At 40.2% G+C, this 12,386-nt stretch overlaps 1 protein-coding gene across 1 annotated transcript in view; it reads left to right on the top strand.

Moving 5' to 3' along the window:
* The window catches only part of SMARCA1 (SNF2 related chromatin remodeling ATPase 1), a 47,856-nt gene that overhangs the window by 20,796 nt on the left and 14,674 nt on the right, over positions 1-12,386 (top strand). The window contains exons 14-19 of the mRNA XM_083484996.1: positions 767-899; positions 3,578-3,726; positions 3,940-4,059; positions 5,716-5,826; positions 5,970-6,083; positions 10,458-10,580. Coding sequence (XP_083341122.1) covers positions 767-899; positions 3,578-3,726; positions 3,940-4,059; positions 5,716-5,826; positions 5,970-6,083; positions 10,458-10,580 — 750 coding nt within the window. The remainder of the gene's footprint in view (positions 1-766; positions 900-3,577; positions 3,727-3,939; positions 4,060-5,715; positions 5,827-5,969; positions 6,084-10,457; positions 10,581-12,386) is intronic.

Here is a 12,386-nt window from a genome sequence, read left to right as displayed (position 1 = left end):
GGCATAGCCACATTGCACAGACCCAAAAGAGAACAGTTAACAGAATATTTCTGAATGTGGATAATGCAGCAGTTGCTAGGCCTTTGTTGACTAGGAAATCTTTTTTTTAAAAAAAATAATAATTTGGTTATCTATATTCACTTTTCTGCTTTTTTTTAAAGCACTCAGGCTGTTGTATTTCCTCTAAAATCATAACAAAATAACAAATAAATAATTAAATATTAAAACAGAAGCACATAGAAGCCAATCATTTGGGAGAACTAAAACACTATTAACAATCTGAGATAGTGATGGGGAACATGTTGGCCATCAGCACCCATCAGCTTCTGTCAGGATGTGGGACTATGGGTGTTGCAGCCCAGTAAATATCTTTTGGAAGGCTACCTGTTTCCCATGCTTCAGCTAAGCTGAAGACCTGCTGAAAAAGCAAAAGTTTAAAGGTGGTATCTCATTCTGTTAAAGAAAAAAATAAGTAGACTTTGCAAATGACTTGCCCCAGTTCAAGTCTTGGTGCAGCTGCTGCCGTTAAAATGAATTGAGAGAAAGAGAAAACAGAATAACAAGCTGCTTATGTTAATACATGCCAGCTTTGAAGGACTTCTAAAAATAGGGTAAACAATTAAAATAAACAACAATGAAAAATATTTTCATTTGTGCTAACCTTAATAATTACAGGGCAGTGTGTGGTTCTTTTTTCTTTTGTCAGAATTTCAATTACATATGTGCCAGGATGCTTTTATTTAAATTTGCCATTTTTGTGATTTAGGATCGAGCACATCGTATTGGTCAAAAGAAGCGAGTTCGAGTATTCCGACTTATCACAGACAACACTGTTGAAGAGAGAATTGTAGAGAGAGCTGAGATAAAACTGAGGCTAGACTCAATAGTTATACAGCAAGGTACTGCATAATATTTAACTGTTAGTGGCTAAATAGTCGCTCACCTGAGGATCCGGGTGGGCGGCATTTGCCGCATGGCACGGCCGCGGCTGGTCCGGGGAGCCTGTCACCTTCCTACATGGGTGGGGGAGAGGATGGTCACCTGGTGCCCCCCCTCCAGCTGCAATGGACCTCCAGGTAGGGGTGGTCAGTGCCTGCAAGGCCCATCAAGGGGAAGAGCATGGGGGCTGAGCCCAACCTGCCCCTGGCTTATTTTTAAGGGAGTGGCCAGGTGCAGGCCACCCTCTTTGTAGATCGACACAGGATCTTCCCACCCGCTCAGACTGTTAAGGGATTGTCCATTGGGGGAAAAGGGCAAGTTGACATATGGAGCTTGCTATGGCTTATGCGGTTGCCATATTCAGGGATAGGGAGGAATTTTCTCCTACAAACGAATTGGCCAGCTTGCAGGTTTTTGCCTACCTCATAGCATCCGTCACAACTTTGGTGGATAAGGCATTGGGTGAGTTCTTTGTTTCAAGGGAACCCTGTTAGAGGGGTCCAAGAGGAGTGACTGTCTGGGAGTCCAGAGGGAGAGAAATGGGCCAATTCAACTCTCCCAATGGCGGCCTGCGCAGTGTCATGGCACCCAATCCATGTTGGGGGCGACTTAGCAGCACAAGGTCAACCCCACTGAGTTCCTATCAGGTAGCATGCAGGCTGCCTGTTGCTGGATACATGCCCATTGCCATAGCCAAACCTACTCCTTTCCTGTAATCAATAAAGTTGTGGCATAATTCAACTCAATACCCGTCTCCTGTGTCCATTCTGGAGGCCCTCCCTGCACCGGCCGCGGTCATCATGTGCCTGAGGCGGCAAATGTTTGTCATGAAAAGGAATAGATAGTTAGATAGATATTCTAGTAGAGTGTTTTGCAATTCACCTAGGAAACCCAGCTTTTAAATTTTTTTGCTGGGCAAGCCGCTATCTGATCACCTCTGTTTCTTGTCATAAAAAAGAGTCACAGTGCCAGTTGTCATCCCACACACTATTTTGGAGAGATGAGTGAGTTGTTATACAAACAAAAAGCAATTATTTAAGATAAAACCAGGCTCTTTTGTAGCAAGGATATTTCAGCATAGATAATTATTGACCACTCTCTACTCATTCACGCAGAAGACCCTCAAAACCAACAGGCCTTTTATGGTTAGGATATGTAAAGTGTTACTCTAAACATTGACTTAATGTTAGCAAAGATTAATTTTGTAAAGCAGATTAGAATTTAGCTTTCAGCTGGTGAAAGCTCTATTGAAGTAGTTGAAACTTTGTGACTATGAAACATTATGTAGGTCAGGCATCCCATTTGTTATCAAGTTTTTTAAAAAAAGAAGTAAAATATATAAATGCTGGGTGGGCAACATAAAACTCATAAGCCATACATAAGCTCAAGGGATTTTTCTGCAGTCTGCAACATCTTTGTTATAATGTCAGCTTTTGGATGCTCTAGGCACTTAAGGATTCCAGGGGGATGTTCTAAAAATACTGTGTGAAATAATTGGGATTGGAAACAAAAAATGGTTGTAAAAGAAGACTATTTTCTTTGCTCAACATCTCTTATGATTTTGAAGTCCTAAAGATTTTCAAAGCCTGTCTCATATTTTTCACATATGAACCAGAATATTGCAAAATAAATGCTTTTGTCCACAAATGTTAGTTGAATGGCCACTGTGGTCATAAAAATATCTAAGTTATGTTAATGTAATACAGCTGAAGCACGCTGAATGCTCAGCATCCTTCTATCTTACATTTCTGATGTGCCCCTCAATGCCAAACAAGTAGGCTATGCTTTCCAAATATGTTATGTTCCTTAGCAGTGACAGCAAGGCAGAGGTGGCAAACCTTTGGCCCATGGACCAGTCTTGGCTTGCCACAGAGTCCAGTTTGGCTCATGAAGGCATCTTCCCCAGACTGCACCACCCCCATCAGCTGGTGTAACTGGGGTGGGAGGAAAGGATTTAATCCTGCATTGGCTGCATGCCTATTCCTATCATCTGATGAACAAGGATTAAAGTACATTGCAAAAGCCCTGTTTGAAGCAGCTTGTGCTTCAAAAGTCAGTGGATGGGCAGTGACAGCAGTGAGGTAGGCGAGCACCTGCCCTGCTGCCGCTGCCCATTCACTTGCTTAAAGAAGAAGCGCCTCAAACAGGACACTTCTGTTTCAAGAGGCTGAAATGGGAGTGTAGGGGTTGTTTTAAAGCCTTTGTAAATCTCCCCACGTTTCCCTTTTAAACCTCAAATTGGCCAGGCTTGTAGGAGGAATGTTGCAAAGCTGCACAAGAGATTTTGTCAGGTGAGCATCCTCACCCACTGGTCAAATTTGGCCTGTTAGGCTAATCCTTATAAGTTTCTGACCCATGGAACCAAAAAGTTCTCCATCTCTGCAGTAAGAAAAAATGTTCAAGAGTTAGTTTGATGAATCTATAAAATGACATTAGTTTAATGTGATGCTTACTTTAGCTCATTACCTACACCTATAGAATTTATTTTTAAAACTTATGCATTTTTGTAAATCATGTATTAGGATTCATTCTTACCCCTCTGCCTTACTACAGGTTCTAACTGGAGTCCCTTTATAACTCTGGTATGAAAAAGCTGAGAAGTTTTGCATTAAAACTGTGACTTTGTTTCCTGTGTCAGGGAGACTTATTGATCAGCAGTCTAATAAACTGGCAAAAGATGAAATGCTACAGATGATCCGACATGGAGCAACACATGTATTTGCTTCCAAGGACAGTGAACTGACTGATGAAGATATTACCACTATTTTAGAAAGAGGTGAAAAAAAGGTGAGAGGATTTGGATGGTTCTGTATGTTACCATTACTTTCATTGTTGCTCATCTTCTGTCTCTATAATCATCTGCTTTGAATTAACAAAAAAGAATCAAGTCTGTCTGATTTAGCTATTCAAGTATCTTATCAAATCAGTTTTTATGTTTTATTGATGAAAAATGGGTTTTCTAAAGATTAACTTCATTTTATTTTTGGTGGCCTGCTTTAGACAGCTGAAATGAATGAGCGTTTGCAAAAAATGGGTGAGAGCTCTCTCCGAAATTTCACTATGGACACAGAAATGAGTTTGTACAATTTTGAAGGTGAAGATTATAGAGGAAAACAAAAGGTACCTTTCTGCTGTACTGATAAGTATAAATGTGTTTGCATTGTACTGTTACCGTACTTTTCACCCCATAGGGCGCACCGGCCCATAGGGCGCACCTAGTTTTTTTTGGGGGGGGAAATAAATTCCCCGACCCCAGCCCCCAGAACAGGCTGCTATCTGCAAGCCTAGGGAGCCCGGCGCGACGTCGTGCCGGGCTCCCTAGGCTTGCGGAGAGCTGCCTGAAGCCCGGGGTGCGCTCCGCTGCACGCCCCAGGCTTTGGGATGCAGGCAGCTCTCTGCAAACCGTGGGAGCCCGGCGCGACTTCCCGCCAGGCTCCCACGGCTTGCGGATAGCTTCCTGAAGCCTGGAGAGCAAGAGGGGTCGGTGCGCACCGACCCCTCTCGCTCTCCAGGCTTCAGCGAAAGCCTGCATTCGCCCCATAGGCCGCACACACATTTCCCCTTCATTTTTGGAGGGGAAAAAGTGCGTCCTATAGGGCGAAAAATACGGTAAGTGAATAAAGTTCCACTTCAAAAAGGTTAACAACAAACACTCCTAATATTCAGAGCAGGTTATGTAGGGAAGATGTAGGATTTCAATGTACTCCCCCCCCCCTTTGATTCACTTTACCTATAGCACTTTGTAGGGGCATTAACCAGGCTTATAGTATATCTATCAAAAAGAAAGAGTCCTGAGAACACATCTTTCTTTTGATGCCTGGAATTTGAACATTCAGAGAAAACAAATGAAGCTTGCTGTAACAAGACATAATTGTATGTTTCACATTAGAAAACTAATTCAGTTCACTTACCTGTTTTTGAGGGAGTCCATAATAATGTAAAATGTGTTCAGCATGAACACTATAGAACTGTTGCATATGCAGAGGAAAAAATACTGTAAGACAGAAGTTAAAAGGATATGTAGGCAGACTGAGAGGCCTCTGTTCAGAAAGATACTAGAATGGAATTCTGTCCATAATGTGAGGGTATAATAACTGAAGAAAAGAAATGAATGAAAGCAATCTATCACTGTACGAAATGGGACAATAAAGCTATAAGAGCAGCAATTTATTTCATGGTAGATGTCTAACATTCTTTTAAGAGCCTACAAATAAATGCATACCTTGGATTGGAAGATTCTGTTAAAGCAAAGAACTGCTAGTTTTCTTAAGTGAAGTGAAAGAAACTTGCTGAAAAGTGAACTCTGTTCTTTAGTTCTGTTATAGTTCATGCAACTGGGCAACATAAGGCCTACCCTCTTCATTTAACGAGGCAAGGATTATGAGCCTGGTTTCAAGTTAATGTGTTTGAAATGTTTTGTTGGTTTCTCTCCTTGTTTGTGAGAGAGGGTTGGTTTTTTTTTTAAAAAATCACTAATAGTGCAGATTAGGATGTGGCAATGAAGTTTGGTATTTGTGCTGATGACATAATAATATAATTCATGTTTGAATGTTAGCCAGTCTACTGTCTGCTTACAAGAGGAACATGAAAACATACAAAACTTATTTCTTCTGCTTATTCAAAAACTATCAGGTTTCAAAGAGGAGTTGGAAATTAAAAAACAAAACCTGAAAGAAATGCTATTCTAAAGTAACCCCTCTTGAACTAAGTGATTTGCTTAGAATTAGAATTATCTTTTGGTATTTTTAAAAAGTTTTGATCTTATTTGTTTTCTAGCTGAGCATGATGGAATGGATAGAGCCTCCAAAACGAGAACGCAAAGCCAACTATGCTGTGGATGCCTATTTCAGAGAAGCTCTTCGAGTTAGTGAACCAAAAATCCCAAAGGTGAGAGGACAGTTTGGTAGTTCATACTAGTTACACCCACCTCCCAACCTCAGCCTTTAATAACCTTTTTTATATAAAAACATGTTGCAACATGTCCAAAGACAAACATGTAGCATTAATGGTATATATGTTTAATTTCAAAGGCTCCACGACCTCCGAAACAGCCAAATATTCAAGATTTCCAGTTCTTCCCCCCACGGTTGTTTGAACTCCTTGAAAAAGAGATTCTTTATTATCGCAAGACCATAGGCTACAAGGTAAGGCTCTATTTTCCTTTCCTTCCCTAATATGAGGCAGGAATGTGGATTTCCATGTATCCACATTTTGAAAATGATTAGATGACCTGCTCTTATGTAAATGGGGGACATTATAAATTATGTTGTTTGCTCAAGGGTGAAGTGGAGTGAGAGCAAACACAATCAAAAGTGATTTTAACAAGGAAAAGGAGGAGCAGTCTCCTCTCTGTGTAAGCTTCTGATCCCAGTTGTGGCTTCCTGCAGCTGCTTGACTTTAAAATTAAACAAAAACATTGGGGGAAGACATTAGAATCATAGAAAGCTTGATCCTAACCCACAAAGGAATAGGGACAGCAGACATTCTGGTGCCTTGAACGTGCCTCAGCAAGAGTGCTGCCATTAAGACTGTGTGAATATTTTGTGGTGACAGTGATGTCCCCTAGCTACCACCACTACACCCTTCTAGGATTACTGCTGTTGAGCTCAGAGTGCTATTTTGTCAGGTTGGGCCTCCACATTAGTGGTTCTACTGTCTGACACCTTTGGTTCTGCTTGACAGCTCTGCCCCTACAACTTCTATGCATTGTTTCCAAATAAGCCTTCCAAATTCGTCCTTTTAAATATTTGCATTTTTGGCACATTGTCAAAAGAAATTCAACCATAGATTACAGTGATACCTCAGGTTACAGACGCTTCAGGTTACAGATGCTTCGGGTTACAAACTCCGCTAACCAGGAAGTGGTTGCTCTAGGTTAAGAACTTTGCCCCAGGATAAGAACGGAAATTGTGTGCCAGCAGCGCAGCGGCATTGAGAGGCCCCATTAGCGAAAGCGTGCCTCAGGTTAAGAACCATTTCAGGTTAAGAACAGACCTCTGGAACAAATTAAGTTCTTAACCCGAGGTACCACTGTAGATAGATTGTATGAATAGTAATATTGTGCTTGGAAAAGAACAATATGTTGGTATGGTCTTTCATCTTCAAAGGATACAATCAGAGCTATTTAATTCTATGTTTCTAAACTTTGCTTTTGTGACTGACATGCTTAAATGGAAATATTCAGTAGCTAATTTATATAGTCACAGGCAAAATTACTTCCATGCTTTCTAAAAATGGTTTTACAATGGTAACAATTTGCCTCGTAACATGCTCTATATGAAGCCAAGATTATATATGTGCTGAAATCAGTGAAATATCATTTTGTAAACCAATGTCAGGGATAAGGTAAGCTCCAGTTTCTTGTCCTGAAATAACTGGCATGAAGATATCGCTCAGGCTTCTTAGATATGATGGATAGGAAATGTGTTACTTTTCAATAGCAGTTATGTTAAGTTAAGTATCATTTTAAAATGAATTCAGAAGTGTCTGGTAGAGATGGGCACATTTTCCTCACTACAATAGATATAATTTCAAAGGATTGCTGTGAATAAAAGAAGAAAACAGAACAAAATCAGCGATATTTCCTTCTGAAGAATATATTAGCTACATTTACCTATGTATAAGATCTATGTCCTAAGACTTGAATTCCATTTCACAATCCCAAAAATAACATTCTTTTCCATAGTGTACCTGGGATCTTAGTGACACAAATAAAACTATTTGTCCCATCCAGTTGGGGGAGAGGTCATGTGCTCTGGACAATTTCTGATTCCTCATAGTGTTCTGGTGACCATATGGTGTTCAAAAGACAGAACACATGTGGGCAGAGTAGTGGGCTAGCTCAGTAGCCCAGAACATCAGTCCCACCCCCGGGTCCAAATAGCATCACCTGCCTCCAGGAAGAGGTGTCAGAGTGGTGGTGTGCGGGTGTGGAAGTGTCTTCCTTATGGGTCTGACAGGCTATGGATGGAGAGTTACCAAGGTTTTGTTTTTTTAATACAGTTCTTACTGAGTTTTAATGTATTACAAAAATTACAGTCATTGGATATCTACAAATAAATAAAACTACCAAAAAAGCCCCACCCACTTCATTTACAGAGATAAACAGGACCAAGACCCCACACTGCAATTCAAGGTGCAATATGAAATATGACAGTACAGTTAATATAAGCTTAATAAGCTGTCAAAAACAGTATGTGAATATTTAATGTTGAATGTGTTCCGTTGCCCTTCAGTTATTTTTTTTAAAAGAAAATACAGAGTTTCTGACTAGCAAATATGGAAAAATTAAAGATTGAATTTCTCCACATAGACTTCAGGATATCCACACCAATATTTTGCTGGGGCCATCTTGCTGTGCTTCTGTGCATTTTTGTATCCAAGGAAGGGAAACTAAGTAGCCTCAAATTGATCTCTTTTCTGTTGCCCTCTCATCACCTCTAGTTCATGACAGAGACAATAATTTACTTGTTCTTTAAGATCCTATTTGACCTGTCAAACAGTTCCAATAGTGTGTAATATGGGCCAAGTGTTTGGGCGTCAAATATCAGCTGTGTATTAATTTCAAAGATATCTCTCTCACAGAGGCAGAGATTGATTTATAGGTTGGCTTTTCCCACAGCCCTTACCAGGAAAGTTACCAAGTTGGTCACCAGGTCATCCACTATAAGACATTTATCATCCACAGTCTTATTGGAGAGGAAGGTCCCAACCTCTCGTGTATTACTCAGACTTGGGTGGGGAAGACATGATATCTTGATCTAACCCTATGTTGCTTTCCTGGGTTCTTTATGCAGCATCAAGACAAATGGATCATTATGCCTCTTCCTTAAGAATCAACCTAAACCAGAAAACTGATTATGCATGGGGGCTGGCTTTGAGGATCTGTGCCTAGTGTCACTTCAAAGAACAAAGCACGGATTTTGCTGGTGTACTATCCATCCCACTGCCCAACAGTCTCCATAGCCAAGATGGCCTACCCCAGATAGAGCAGATACTGGGAGACTTCCAGCATCACACTGAATCTGCCTTAAAAGCACCTGCCTGGGACTTCATGGTCACCATCACAATCATGAGCTTGTCTCAGTACATCGCAGCTCAAATGCATGTGGCAAGATAGGTCCTTGATATGCTTTCTTCTATAGTGTGTAGGGAGTATTTTAGTGTTTCCATTGCCATGCATGAGTTATTTCCTGGCAATGCCTGGCTTGACAGTGGCAGTTCTTTCTCCCCCACCCCCTGCCCATGCCAGGCCATTCCCGCAAGGTGGGGGGACTTACTGAGATGGTTTGCCCATAGAGACTTAAGGAATCCAAAAGATTATTGAATTCTCTGGGGTATTTTCCAGTTGACATGGCTGGTGCTCTTGTCAAGGCTCTTTTTCAGTTTAGAGTGGTGAGGAGGACACAATCAATCCTATAGGGCCCTTTTTTGGTGACAAGGAACCTGTACTACTCACCCTGCCCCTGTTTTCAGGAGAGTTACAGGCAAGGAAGCAGAACAGGTGACAGCTGGGGTGCGAGTGCCAGAAATCTCACAGAGAATACCACTGAGCACATGATTGCTGCCATCACTGCCACATGGTAGGCACAAAGTAGGCTTATTTTTCCACCTTTTTCTTATTTTTCACATGCTCAGCTAGCTGCCCAGGAGAGCTTTTCCAAGTGGTTAATGAACTGTTGAGATATGCCCCAAAGGTTATGGGCAATGGAGCATCAGAGTCTTGCTCTGACAAATTTTCTAAGCACTCCGATGGTAAAGTTGTTCACTTTCACTCTGAACTTGATACCACTGTTGATACAGTTTCAGCTGAGGTGTCCAGAGCACTGACAGGTCCAGTTGCATGAGATCAATTTCAGTGATAGTGATTGTAAATGATGCCAGGTGTGGAAAAGTTGGTGCTTGCCAAAAAGGCCTTGGGGTTCTAATAATCACTGTAGTTGGGGAAAAGTTAGAAATATTAAAAGAAATAAAGAGCACTAAAAACACATTTAAACATTCGATATCAGATAATTGCAACTTGTGTTCATTCCATTTTACCCTAACTATAGGAATTAATGTCTTCTTCACTGTTTTATCGCTGGAGTAACACACATACATTTCCTCCTCCCCTTCTCTTTCTTGTTTGTGGTATCTGGGAATACTGAAAGGCTTAAAGAAAACCCTCTTGAGGTGCAGTGGTTGCTTGCTAGTTGCAGTTATCATTACATTTCCATGGACAAGAGCCTGCAAGCTATAAAAGGACAAATATAGATGGATGAGTTATGATATGCTACATTCACCTTGCCTGAAGAACTTTCTGAGGACTGTAAACACAAGTAAAAGATGTTTCTCCACCAGCGGCCACATGCTAGGGAAATATTTCCTTCTCTAACAAATACTCAGTAGATGAGAAGCGCATCAATCCCACCCGACTAGTGTTTCTCAAAAAGGCAGCAAAGGGAGATGGATAGGACTATATACAGAACCTTTAATAGCATTGCTCTTTTACTATACATTCATTCCACCACTGATTTTAGGTCCCCAGAAACCCTGACCTCCCAAATGCAGCTCAGGTACAGAAAGAGGAACAGCGGAAGATTGATGAGTCAGCTCCTCTTACTTCAGAAGAGACTGAAGAGAAAGAAAGACTTCTTACCCAGGTAAATGGCTTTTAAATTTCTTTAACGAAAGAAGAACTTATAAACAAAGAAGAACATTTATAAGCTTGTGTGCTTACTGTGTGACAAGCTAGATTGTGATGATAAAAGGTTGATAACAGTCATGTGCAGTAAATGCAGGCAGTGATAACTAGTTTTCCTATGGAAAACTGCAGATACCACCATCTGATCTTACAAATTATCTCATAGTTACATTAATTTGAAGGGATTTAGTTACAGTGCCTCTGGTTTGGATTGTGAGTGTGTGTGTAGAAACTGAGAAAGTTGGTTAGGCTCTTCTATTTTCAAAATGGCAGCTGCTAAGCTGTCGCTGGTGTGTCAGGTGGTTTCTCTCCACAAAAAGGTGCAGGTGGATGAGAGTTCAGAGAAGAGAGCAGCAGAACTCAACAATAGTCAAGTTGAATCTCAAGTCCTTTGACAGTTCCTTTGGAAAGATCACATTGTTTCTCTCAGAGTGAATGGTTTTCTTGCAATGATTACATTATTAATCTTCCTTCGAATAGCATAGTTGTGTACACTGCAGTGGATAGGTTCTGGCACTCTCAAATGAAGCATTCTTTAGCTGTCCACTTCAGCTTTCAAAACTTAGATTTACTTTATGCATTTAACTTGTCTTGTTGACACTTACATAATTATTTTTGGGTTACTCTGATCATTTTTAGCTCACTTGACTTTTTTAATATTATAAAGAAGGAAGTGCAGGGTTTGCTCACATTCTCTGATACCTTTCTGCATGTAAGTAGTCACATTCTTGAGTGGTGTTCTTAAATGGTTATTTTAGTAATTGTCCTTTGAAAATTTAAATTGCCTTGTGTTGACTGAAGTGAATCTCTTGAAAGTAGAATATCAGCTATATCACTCTTAGTTTCTGTGTAGGCAGTTTAAAAATCTTTAATGCTAGCATTGCTCTCTGGAAGTAGAGCTATACCAAAGTACCTGGAATTTTTCTTATTTCTCTGTAATACCTTTGATCAAGCCAAAGCCATATGACTCTATCTACTCCTTCGCTGGTTGAAAGTATTCTTCCTCTTTTTGTCACGTATTAAGGACAGAATATAAATAGAAGAGCTGCTGTTATAGGCTTCTGTTAATATTTGAAATACAAATATGCATTTCACTTCTTATTCACCCAAAAGCAATTAGAAGTAAAGCAGCAAAACCAAATGTAGATATGGTGCCTCTCATTGCCATTGGTTTTCTTTTCAGACATTCCTTGTTAAACTGTGGTGGATACAAACGTTCCCTTCCTCTGATGAAAGTAGATTTTATTTGATGGAAGAACTGCTTTTGTTGACCTATGAAGTTTTTTTTCCACCAGGGGAAGACTTTCTGTTGGAGCAATGGAAGCTTTGGATCCAATCTGTTGTATAGAACAGTTTGCTTTCCTGTATGCACTATGTCAGAAATAATTTACAGTTGGTTTGTTACAACCATGTGAATTGAGTGACATGTTTGCAGTTACTTCAACATTCATTATCTATGGAATCTAGGAGTAAAAATGATAAATATGAAATTTGGAAGCTTTTTTTACTAGAAACTCCATGAAGTTCTTTTTTAAAAGTTGCCATTATTCTTGTAACTTATAAATCAACTTCTAGTGGGTTAAGAACCTGAGGGATTTTAAAATTCTGACTTAATATACAATGTTAGCTTTGGGGTATTTTGTTTTGTTTTGTTTTGCATCTGCTACAAGAAGTTCTTGCAATTGTATTGATAGAGGAGGTGTAGGGAAATGGGTGTTTTGGCTCCATTTTCTTTCTATCCAGGTGTTCATTTCATTCACCATTT

This window comes from Podarcis liolepis (genome assembly GCF_965112155.1).
Source record: "Podarcis liolepis genome assembly, chromosome: Z".
NCBI classification, from domain to species: Eukaryota; Metazoa; Chordata; class Lepidosauria; order Squamata; family Lacertidae; genus Podarcis; species Podarcis liolepis.
Note: the sequence above shows the minus strand (reverse complement) of the source record. Positions and strands in the feature narration are given on the sequence as shown.